The sequence below is a fragment of the Andrographis paniculata genome, unplaced genomic scaffold (assembly GCF_009805555.1).
Source record: "Andrographis paniculata isolate CXL003 unplaced genomic scaffold, ASM980555v1 Contig62END, whole genome shotgun sequence".
Lineage (NCBI taxonomy): Eukaryota > Viridiplantae > Streptophyta > Magnoliopsida > Lamiales > Acanthaceae > Andrographis > Andrographis paniculata.
Genome location: NW_026137598.1, coordinates 408,174 through 420,264, shown reverse-complemented (window position 1 = coordinate 420,264; position 12,091 = coordinate 408,174). Strand labels below are relative to the sequence as shown.

Below are 12,091 nucleotides of genomic sequence, written 5' to 3'. Positions count from 1 at the left end.
GAATACTCTCTCCATTGGTATTTAAGGTAACTATTTGTTTTTTTTTTTTGTAATAGATTATAAAATATTACTTATAATGCTTTTGTAAGTAGAAATGTGTAAAAAAATTATGATATATTTGTTATTTATATTTTATATATAAATTAATTATACGTGTAATAGTATATTTATTATTTATGTAAAAATTAAAAATATTTTATCCTTTAGCATATAATTTCTTTTATTCTAATAATTTTAAATGTCACATACAAAGATAATAAAAAAAATTAGACAAGGACAAAGGGAGTATTAGTTTTTTAATTTATGTTTGTTTAATTTTATGATAAAGTAGTTTTAACATTACTATTATAAATTTTAATAGATTATTTTATATGTGTTCATTAAAAATTTTAGTCATTGTTATTTATTAATTATCATTTTTTTTATAAATGGTTTTATAATTAAAATTACGAAACTATTAAAATATTTGAAAATAAAACATAAAATCAGTAAAAATTTTAAATAGTGTATTTTGAAATAAATGATAAAAGTTCATATACATTGCAAGTTTTTTTTTCATTAATTACACCGCGCGTAGCACGGGTTTGCCGCTAGTAATGCAAAATGCAAAGAAAAATTTAAGTTTACTCTATGATGCAAGGTTTATTTTCATGCTTTGGTCTAGTTACTTAGCATTCGCTATTTACATATTTTATGTAACTAAATAACTATCTAATTGATTTTTTTATAATTGTAACAGGTTTTCTGAATATTTTCACAAATTAATGTATGTTGTTCAAGATGAAAATTAATTTGATTTACTATGAAGAAATATGTCAGAGACTTGCTTCCCTAATGGTATTCATAAATGATTTCTAAATATCTATGATCTAAAGCAGCATTGGTCTTCAGCATGGACAACATCAATTTTCACTCCCTAGAATGAGAAGTACACAACTTAAGGAATCTCTAAACAACTCTTAAAAAATGTTTCTTTTTATGCTCTGATCTATTTATATATATATATATTGCAATTCTTATTATACACGCTATTACTCTTCTAATCCCTGCTTACTTATACAATAATATGTGCTTTCTGTAGATTTTTACTATCAGACAAGAACATTATTGATTTTTTTCAACAGTTTGAAAGGGTTCTAGACAATATTAGGGAAACAGAACTTCAACAAATGCAAGAGATAAGGAAGTTGGGGCAACCACATATTGAATCCATTACTGAAATGTGCAGCGGAAGTATATGCACCAAATGTCTTTAAGATTTTAAGATATTCATAGCAGAACACCAAAAGTCATATCAGTACATAGTAAGTTGTGTTGAAGAGAAAATGATCTATTTAATATACCATTTTCAGAAAACAACAGAACATAATACAACTTCAAATTGAAGAATCAACTCTGGAATGCAATTGCAAATTGTGGACACAACCAGGGATTCCTTGTTGTCATTGTATTCGTTTAATGGACATATTAGGAGGTACAAGACATGCACAGTTCCAATATCTACCTAATGAGTATATATTGAAAATATGGACAAAGGATGCAAAAACACAATGTAGGGATACAGTGGAAAGTTTTGATTCACATCAGAAAAATATAACTTTTGAGGAAAGACACAAATCATTGTGTCATTTATTCCTAACTTCAGCATGACTGCTTGCTTCAAATCAAAGAACATACGACTTATGTTTGGAGGAATTCAATAAGCTTTTAAAGACAACACTGGGTGCCGTAACTACAAGTTCAACACCATGGCAGGATGAATGTAAGCATATATATATATATATTTGTTTTTGAAGAAATTAATTTTATTTTTACTTAATTAAATCTACTAAATGCAGGTCCAAGAACAGGTTTAAGCATAAAGAAAAAAGACAATCAAAGAGGGAGGGTTAGAAGAACAGTTTCTATCAGCAACAATGAAAAGAAAAAAAAAAGAAGAAGAAAAGAGTACTAAAGAAACAAAAAATATTGCAATCCTTCGAAAAACACATGGTAGCTTCTTCTTCTGTTACTGGTAATTCAAATACAGAAATCCAACAACTAAAATTTCTTTGATATAGACAATTGAATACAAAAAATATTCTTAGGAAAAAGTTCTACTACAAAATAGTAATACAAAAAAAAGCAGTACACAAAAAGTAGCACATAAGGTACTTGAAAAAATCACACTATAGAAACTAAATCAACACATAGTAAAAATATATTTAAATAAAAATCCACAGCATATAAAATAGCACAACAAGTAAAAAAAAAGAAACAAAAAACATACCCAATTTCATTAATATCAATAGACTATAGCTTCTTTCCCATGCCTAACTGAGCCTGCTATCAGTAAAATAACATTAAAAGAGACGTCCATTAACTGAGAAATTAAAATAACAGTATACAAAATAGCATGTCAAAAACTTGAAAAAAATCACACTATAGAAACTAAACCAACACACCATAAATATATATTACGACACACAATCTTATTATACATAACACATGCTGTGTATAATTAAGAAATATGTTGTTCGTTCATAATTATATAATTGTTAGGTGTGTTGTATAACAGTATGTGGTTTGTTAAAATCAACTATCGTTTATGTTGTATAAGAGTATATCATGTGTTGTTAGTTCATACTATGTTATAATAAAATCACATGAACATCATTAATAACAGTATATAAAATAGCACATTAAATACTTAAAAAAATCACACTATATAAACCGTACAAATACATTATTTTAATAAAATTACACGATCATTAACAAAACATAAAATAGCAACCAATAAAATTTTTTAATCAATACACATTAAACAACATACCGAAATAGATTAATTTCGATTAGACTAAACTTCTTTCCATGGTTGACGAGCCTGAAATCATTAAAATCATCACAATGTTTAATAAAATAAAATTCCAATAACTGATTAAAATAAAAATACTCAAATAGCACATAAAACACTTCAAGAAATCACAATATACAAACAAAATCAGCACATAAAATACTGAAAGAAATCTCAGTACAAAAACTATATTAGTGCATAATATATCTTCAAAAAGTCATATAAACTATATCAAGCGTCATAGCCATAAAAAAATCACATAAACTGCATCTATTCACCAAACTTTTGTTCCCTATCTCTTCACCACAAACACACACAATTCTGTTCACTTTCAAACAAATCATTTCAAATTTGTTGGCTTTTTTTTTTTTTTTTTTACTTTGGAGCAAACTCGCTTTAACCTTTCCTCCTGCCTTTTCAAGTTCCTTCTTATCATCCTTTTGTTTCCCAGAATGTTGCATTCTCTACGAAGAATACAACTTCGTTTTTTCCTTGATATAAGCCTGCTTCAAATTGCTTTCATCCAACAATACTTCTGCACAATTTTTTTTTTTGCTTTTCAAATAAAGGTATTTAAAGTCCCCAATTTGAGAACAATCATCAACATTCAGATCGCGAGACCACGACTCCATATAAACCATCGTCAGTATACCACAGTTGTGGTTATCTGGTTACTTGATATGATAAGGTAACTCAACTTCAAAATCCGAAAACCACCGTTCTTCTGGAAACAAAAAATTAGCAGCAATTCAGAAGTTTTCAAAGAGTTTCTGAAATACATCTTTATCGTTGGGCCAAGCATCAGTTGGGTTTAGGCTATTAAAATATAGCAGCTTTTGGTTGAAGACTGATGAACAAAATAAAACCCAATGTCCCGAACGACAGTACAGAAAGAAAAACTGCAAAATAACAACACAAAAAAAACACATTAATCAATAAAAGTAACAATATAAACGGGGGACAAATAAAAAATAAAAAATTAAAAAAACTCTAAACAAAAAAATTAGCACACATATTATTTCCATACAACAACAAGAAACACCAAAAACATATTACCCATATTTTCTGCAGTAACTGCATATCCCCATTCATTCTTCATAAAATCGGATTGGGATGAAGGCTTCCAATCTTCAGCAAGATCAGCCTCAGACTTTAACAGTAACTTGTTGTCAAGTTGAATTTTAGCCAAATACTATTAAAATAATACATAATGCAAAAAGTAAACATTAGAACAATAACATAAGAATTTTTCATATATCATAAAGTACAAACACAAAAACCTTACTTACAGCCATAGACGATGAAAAACAAAACCTATTCATTTGTTATCCTCTCTTCTTTGCATTCATGTATTCACACGGTTAATTTGTTGACCAAAACGATCCACAACATTATTGCTAACATCAGAGTGAAATTTCAATATCTTAATATCATACTTATACAAATAAAAAACCCCCTTGCTAAACACAACATCGCCCATTCATCACCAGTTGGGCTCCGTGAAAAAGGACCAAAAAACAACATCCTCCTCCTCGTCAATCAGTTTACATAAATCCAAAATCTCTTTAGATGTCTGTCTCATAAGGTGATGAAAGCACCTTTGAAGGAACCAATTCACGATTAACCTTAACTTCATCGAAAGTTTTCTTAAAAGATTTATCAAACTCTGTTGATAAAACCTGTAATTAAATTAACAAAACCACCAGATTGAGCATATAAGATTTGAAAAAAAAATCACACAAACATAACTCAATTAGCATAAAGTAGATATAACTTAAAACCACACATACAATACATATTAAACTAATCATAGTAATAAATTACTCACTTGAGCAATTTCAATAGCAACAACACCCAGGTCCATAGACTTGTTGGATGTTACTAGAAGATGAGACTCCTTGGCTTGACATAAGTACTCCTAATTAAAGAGCACATAATATATTTGACAAAATCACAGGAATAAAAACCGGGTCATCAGACTTATCGGATGCTACTGGTAGATTAGATTGCTCCCCTTGATTTAATCCAAGGGAAAATGATGGACTAGTTTTTTCATCAATGACAACAATTTTTGCTTTCTTTGGTGGGGTTCCTCAAGCAATGGAAAATTTGCTATTTTGATTGATGCAGGTTGCTTCTCAATAAGAGCATTCTCATTGTCAAAATTAAAAAAATCACCATGACACCTTCTCAATTGTCTTCCCATATTCTTCATCATCAATAACTTCTAAATAGAATTTACTATTAAACTTAATCTCAAATTCTTTAATCAACTTGGAAACTTCATTTCGACACCATTATTCATTCTTGAAAGACTGAAAACATAAAACATTATTTATAAAACAAAATGAACTTAAATTCCAAAAAAATAGCAAATCTATAACATTGTATCAACAAATAAATATTTATAACAAAAAATTAAATCACCTCCAAGGCTTCCGCATCCGAAACAACATGTAAACCTTTATCAACAGTTCTTTGGCCAAAATAATTATGTTAGTCACAAAATATTTCCTATTAAGACAGCAGGTGTAGAACCTTCCAGCAACATTTCTTCGATTGATCATATAAAAAACAAGATGCTAAAACAACACATAAAATGAAATATGTAAATAAATGCACAAAAATAAATAAATAAGCGCACAAAGAAAATAAACAATAATGAATAAAACTAACCATTAAACAATGAACATCAGCAGTGGGACGAGCACTATGCATGTCCCCTTTCTGAATTTTAATACCAAAATTATCCAAACACTCAACGAGCTTGTCCCTTACCAAGCCAGACCAATTATATCCATCAACAACAGACTTTGATTTCAGAAACTCAAAATACACATATGAAATACGGGAACAAGAACTTGGAACAAGTAGTGTATATAAAGCATACATCACATAAAATTTCCAGTAATCTGCAGCTAAAACCTGTACCTCCCCTTCCAAAATCCCTCTCAAATCTGTCAGATATCAAATCATATTGAAAAGCAAACTCCCTTGCGTGAGGATAATACTCATATGCATTTTCGGTTAAAATTGGATAACGATTAGCACCGTACGGAAAACCATAAACACAAGCAATATCCTCGTAAGAGAAATACCATTCATCGCCATTAGACAACAAAAAACATCCATTCTCTGTATTCCAAAAACTCATTAGTTCAAGCACAGGCTCCACTGATATAGAGCATGGTTGAACAAGCAGCAGACCCCTAAAATAAGTACCATCTATAACCAGTTTCTTTGCATGATTCAACAGACGAGATAAAAATTGATTTAGGGAACTTATCTTTTTAGGAATGTAAGAAACCTGAGATACTTCGACGTCTTAGATATTTCAACAAACTTTTATTCACGAAGAACAAAACAGAGTAACCGGGAAAATAAAACAATGATAATCAAACGAAAGGCATGGAAAGAAACGAGAAAGAACAGGGCGGGAGATGAAACGATATATTAGAAAATTACATAAATTAAGAAAAAGGAATTAAGTTTTCTTTTTTTCTTTCCAAACATAAATAAAATTCACACAAAACAAAAGCACATATTCAACCATAAAATATCACGCAAATAAAACAATAATAGCACAATCGAAGTAATAGAAAAATATAATTTTCATTTTTGAAAAAATTATTAAAATAATAGCACTAACTCTACTGCTAATTTTGCATGTGTCAGTAAAACAAATACCATCATTAATAATTTTTTAATAAAAAATATTGTATTTCATATAAAATGGTAAATAGCACGCATTATACATAAATCAATCACATGTATAACGTAATAAAAACACATCACAGGTTTTTCATTTTTAAACTTAAATTACATAAATCTAAAAAATCAGCAACTCGATATATCTGTAAAATCACCCACATTACAACGAAAAATTATTACATTTGTTATATTTAAACTCTAAAAGTACTTTTTCTTTAACGTGTGCCGTAATAATTAATGAATACTATTAAAGTAAAATCTAAATACTATTATTCAATAATTTTATTAAACTAATAACGAATCATTATTTTAAATAGCAAATATTACATAGAAAAACATCACGTATCTAACACAAGAATAGTACACACACAACAATAAATATAATCTCGACACAAGTTCATATAGATAAAATAGCAACACAATGTGTCTAGAAAATCACACACCGTGTAGAAAAATGCACAAGAAATGCATTTAAAAATATATATTGTAGACAAAAAAAATTGTGTTATATTTTTATAAACACAAAATTTGTACAAATTATATTTGTATTTAAATTTAATGCGGGTCCTATTCTCTATTCGGATCCTTTGATTCTCTCTCCGGGTCGATCCATTTTTCCAATTTGGATTTGGGTGGCTTCTTTGATCCGAAGGGATTTTGGTCTTCGGTTTGACTTCGTCGGTTTTTAGGAAACTTTGGTATCCGTGTTGGCGACTTTGATCGTCGACTTTGGATCGATGCCTCCTTTGGATGATCCGACGGAATTTGATCTTTGAGGGAGGGATTTAGTGCTCCATAACGCTTTTGGCGGCGTGTCCCTTTGACTTTTGGATCGAAGAGGGCCTGGTTTGCGCCTTTTATGAAGAACGCGACGAACATCTTCAAGCTTTGGGAGCGACTTTGGAGGCTCTTCCTTGGCTTTGATGGATTCCTCGATGGCTTTGAGAGATTTGATCCTTCATCCGGCTCGGACATACGACGAAGAACGTTAACTTCATCGATTCGTCAACCAATATTGGATCATTTGTCCAAATAGGTGACTTTTCGACGAAGAACGCTTCGAAGGACACGAAGAACAATGAAGAACATTGCAGAGAGTCTAGAGAGACTTACCCTTGCGCGAGTCTTCAAATGAACTTCGGTGTCTAAATGAATTGGCCAAGGCTCCTATTTATAGGGGAGGGTGGCATTGGCTTCCTTTTCGGATGGTGCTACGTGGATGGAAAGATTTTATAATCTTTCCTTTTCCCTCGGATGCCGTTTTCCATTTTTGACGGATTTGATTATGCACCTTCCTTTCTCGTCAAAATCTTTATATCATTGCCTTTTTTGGAAGATATTAATTTATATACTTCCTTTATTGACAAGATCTTTATATCATTGCCTTGTTTGGAAGATATTAATTTATATACTTCCTTTATTGACAAGATTAATTTATTTTGCTGCCAAATTTATTATGGCTCTATTTATGCACGTAATATTTGTACGATATCTTCCATTTTAAGCAGATTTTGCATTAATGGTTGATATTTATTGTACAAAAAAATTAACATATGTGCATAATTAAATACCATATATTTATTTTATTGGAATTTTATTTTCTTCCAAAATACATGATATTTAATTGATTTTAGACATATATTTTTAGTGTCTACAAAATGCCCCCTCGAGACTTGTTTAAGCCGACGCAAAATGTTTAAGGCGTGAACGAGTCTCGAAACATAGAAAAAGAATTTTTTTTTTTTAATGGCGTTTTTTTTTTTTTTTTGCCATTTTTTTTTTTGCATTTTTTTTTTGTAAATGGCGTTTTTGCCATTTTTTTTATGCAAATTTTTTTTTTTTTTAATGGCGTTTTTGCTTTTTTTTTTTTTTTTTTTTGCAAAATTGACAATTTTATTTTTTTTTGCAAAATTCTCTTTTTTTTTTTTTTTTTAAATGGCGTTTTTGCCAAAAAATTTTATATATATATATATATACACATATCATATATATATATTCTTTCCTTTATTCTTTGTTATTATTTTTATCTTCCTTCCTTTTTTTTTATTTCCTTATCTTCTTCCTTCCCTTATACATGTCTTTCCATATCTCAATTTTTTTTAAGACACTATATAAACCCCTCACCATGAGAGAACTTTATCATTCTCAACTTCTCACAATTTTGATTTCTCTCATTCTAGGGTAGGCTTATTTCTCTTGTGTTGTTTTTTTTTTTTTTTTTTTTTTTTTTTTATCTTTTGATCTTTGCTTATATATATTTTTTTTGTAGACGAGATGGCTTACTTCAAGGATGTCTCCTCCCCCTCTGGAAACGCCGAGTTGGTGATTTGCGAGTTTGAAGGTCAACCGCTGGACAAGGCGACTCGTCTATTGGTGCATCCACCACTCATAGGACGCGGAGCTGCTCGCCCTCGCTTGGAGGTCCCAAATTTCCCAAAGACGTGGTCTCGGAATGTCGCTGGCGGAAAGCATACCTTGCAATCCTCACTTCATCAACACGTGTCAAACGATGTTCTTCCACTTCCAACCTTGGGGCGGCGGATCATGGATGGGGCGTGCGTTTGGAATGGTCTTCCTTCTTTTGATGGCAACTTTTCGTACGTGGCCGGCTATTGGGAATGGGCGGAGGATGTGCTGGATCGATGCGAGATTCCACTAAAGAGAGGATGCATTTACGATGCGGTCTATGCTTCCTTGTTCTCCTACGACTATTCTCCGGAGATCGTCAAGGCCGTTTGCGAGGCGTGGTGTCCCAAAACCAACACCCTTTTGACTGCCGCCGGTGAAGTGTCGATCTCTCTCCGTGACTTGGCGTCCTTGGCGGGCCTCCCCATACTCGGCTCATTTTACGAAGAGGTGGTACCAAGCGCAAAGGAGCTATATGGCAGTAAAGAGGATAGGAAGCTGGTTCCCCGTTCGTGCCGATACCTGTTGCATGCCTATCACCTTATTCGGAGTCGTGACAAAGGTCGACGTGGCGTCCGCACAACCGACTGGATTTCTTTTTGGTGCGAAAAGACCGTCAAATACGAGCGTCCTCAAATTCGTCGTGGCAAGGAGTCTACTCGTTCTTCTCGGCCTGATGCGACTTACAATCCTACCGGAGAGATTGGTGCCCACGAGCCATGGTCGAAGGCGCAGGAGTCATCTTTTGCCAAACTCAAAGTTGGACGGGAGCACCTTGAGGAGACTTTTCTCGCAGCGTTCCTTTCTTGTTGGCTTTGCATCTTTGTGCTTCCGCTCGACGATGTTGGTTTGATACGTCCTTCGACTTTCAAGATGGCAAGTGTCCTAGCGTCGGGATTTCCAGTAAGCTTGGCCATTCCAGTCTTAACCAGTATTTATAAGGGGCTAAACCAGATCGCGGATTCATCATGTCCTGGGAAAGTTCGGTCGACAATTCCTCTCCACTTTTTGACCGGATGGATCGCTGAGTATTTTCAGACCCACTACGGCGTATGGAAGGGAATCCGTGGTCCGGGGATGGTGAAGCACTCCGGGGCTGTTAGTGCTCGTGCGTATAGAGCAGATGTTGCATGCCGAAAGATTTTACGCGGTGACTACTTTCGTTGGGCTTGCACCATGATCACGAAAGATTTCGACGTACGGTTTGTTGATGACGGGAAGCGCGAAGACTACGAGCAAGAATACTTCATCTCCATTCGCTCTTGTTTTCTGACTTTGCGGGATGGATTTCGATGCTTCGTGGAGCCGTATAGTCCCCACCGTTTTTGCCGTCAATTTGGTTTTTTCCAAGAGATTCCCGGAGTTCTTTTGAAAGACGTCCGTTGCTGCGCTTTTGAGGAAGGCTATCAACATTGGCACCAAAGTACTTACTTGAAATCTTCAGCCGAAGTTATTCTTCCACGCATTCCTGCGATTCCGAGGGGATTTTCTTCCGACGTATACAAGAAGTGGTGGACTCAAGTTTGCGGGTCTTTCTTGGATAAGTATATCCCGCCGGTACAAAAGACCACCGATCAGACCAAGCCATCGGATAAAGCTCGAAAAATGCCGCTACTTATCTCGGGTGTTCCTGAGAGGAACAATGGAAATTCAAGTACTCACAATGTCGGTTCTTCAAAGCGGACGGTACCCTCGGTCTCTGAACGAAGCAGTAGTGAGCATGATGTTCATTGGAAGCGAGCTCGTCGAGATCCTCATATCATCAACCCGTCAAGTCCTCGTTCGAGCCGACACCATTCTTCGAGCAATTTCGCGAGAGAGGTAACTTCTATCTCTCTTTTTTCTCTTTTTTTTTTTTTTTTGACATGATCCGTTTTTTTTTTATCCCCTTTTTCAGTTGGAGCAAAGAATCCCGAGTATGGATGAAAAGATGGCGAGCCGAGATTCTATTGTTGAGGTGATTGGAGAAAGCAGAGGTGTTTGCAATAAGCAAGTAAAGGATGCTCCAACCAAGCCAATAGTTGTTCATTCCGTTGTGCCCGCGGTTTCAGAATTCTGTGGCGCGAATTTTGTGAAAGAGATCCAACGCGAATATATAGGAAAAGTATGGTCGGATCTTCGGGGTAAGCTTTTGAGGACACCAGCTCGTTTGCTTTCCTCGATTAAGGACGAGGTTGATGTAGTGCTCCAATCAATGAAAAGCTTTCAGTATTCTGACATTTCTCATATTGAGGACCGAGTCAAGGCCCTTTTTGATGACGCTGCATCTTTTGATGAGGCATGTTCTGACTCGATCGACGCCGTATCCTTAGCGGCTCGTAACCAACAGATTTCCGAGATCAAAGATCGACTGTCGCACCTTGAGACGAGGCATGTTGAGGAGTGCGAAGCTATTAAGGAGTTAGAGGGGTGTGTGGAGAATATTGACGTGAAGCTTCGCTCTTTACAAGAGCAAAAAAGAGAGAATATTTCCCTTATTAAGCGACGTCAAGGAGTTAATGAGAATATCACCATTCAAATTGCTGAAGTCAAGGATGAACTCGCCGCTGTAGAGAATGTCCCCGCGCAAGACGAAGAATACTTAAAAAGCTTAGAAGAGTTGTTGGATATTAGCAAAGAAGAGTTGTATAATCTTAATGTTTAAGATCAATTTGTACTCTTCATTTTGATTGCCAATCAATAAATTTAAATTCTCTCTTCTTTTTTTTTTTTTATATATATATTTTTTTTGAGCATTTTTTTTTTTTTTACCCAAATCCTTTATCACTTATTTATTTATTTCTTTATTTATTTGACTGAACTTGAAGGTATATCTCAAGCTGCCTACGTACCCGGTAAAGGGATCAAGTCATAACGTAGTTCAAAGCAACTTGAATTTGCTTTTATTGTTATTTTGCAGTTTATCCTCATGCTAAGGAGTCTTGATTTGATTTGAAGGTCTCACGCATAATATCTTTTGAGGAACCTCCCGTTGATTGGCCCTATCCGGAGTCCGTCTTGAGATGTCAACTTGTATGCACCATTCGTGTAAACCTGAGTGACGACGTAGGGTCCATCCCACTTGGATAAAAATTTATTTCCCGAACGAAAGTTGATCACAATGGGCCTTCTCACAGCAAGAACCAAGTCCCCGATTTGAAA

At 34.0% G+C, this 12,091-nt stretch overlaps 1 protein-coding gene across 1 annotated transcript; it reads left to right on the top strand.

The window, feature by feature from the left end:
* Positions 1-9,899: 9,899 nt before the first annotated feature.
* Positions 9,900-11,620, top strand: LOC127261217 (uncharacterized). Its single transcript, XM_051289463.1, has 2 exons — positions 9,900-10,771; positions 10,848-11,620. The coding sequence occupies exons 1-2, from the start codon at positions 10,028-10,030 to the stop codon at positions 11,592-11,594; spliced, it is 1,491 nt and encodes a 496-aa protein (XP_051145420.1). The 5' UTR covers positions 9,900-10,027; the 3' UTR covers positions 11,595-11,620.
* The last annotated feature ends 471 nt before the right edge of the window (positions 11,621-12,091 follow it).

Bases quoted from the DNA above. Each gene is read 5' to 3' on its own strand.
- LOC127261217 (XM_051289463.1), top strand. From the start codon at position 10,028: ATGGTGAAGCACTCCGGGGCTGTTAGTGCTCGTGCGTATAGAGCAGAT. The intron at 10,772-10,847 runs GTAACTTCTATC...CCCCTTTTTCAG, and splicing joins CGAGCAATTTCGCGAGAGAG to TTGGAGCAAAGAATCCCGAG.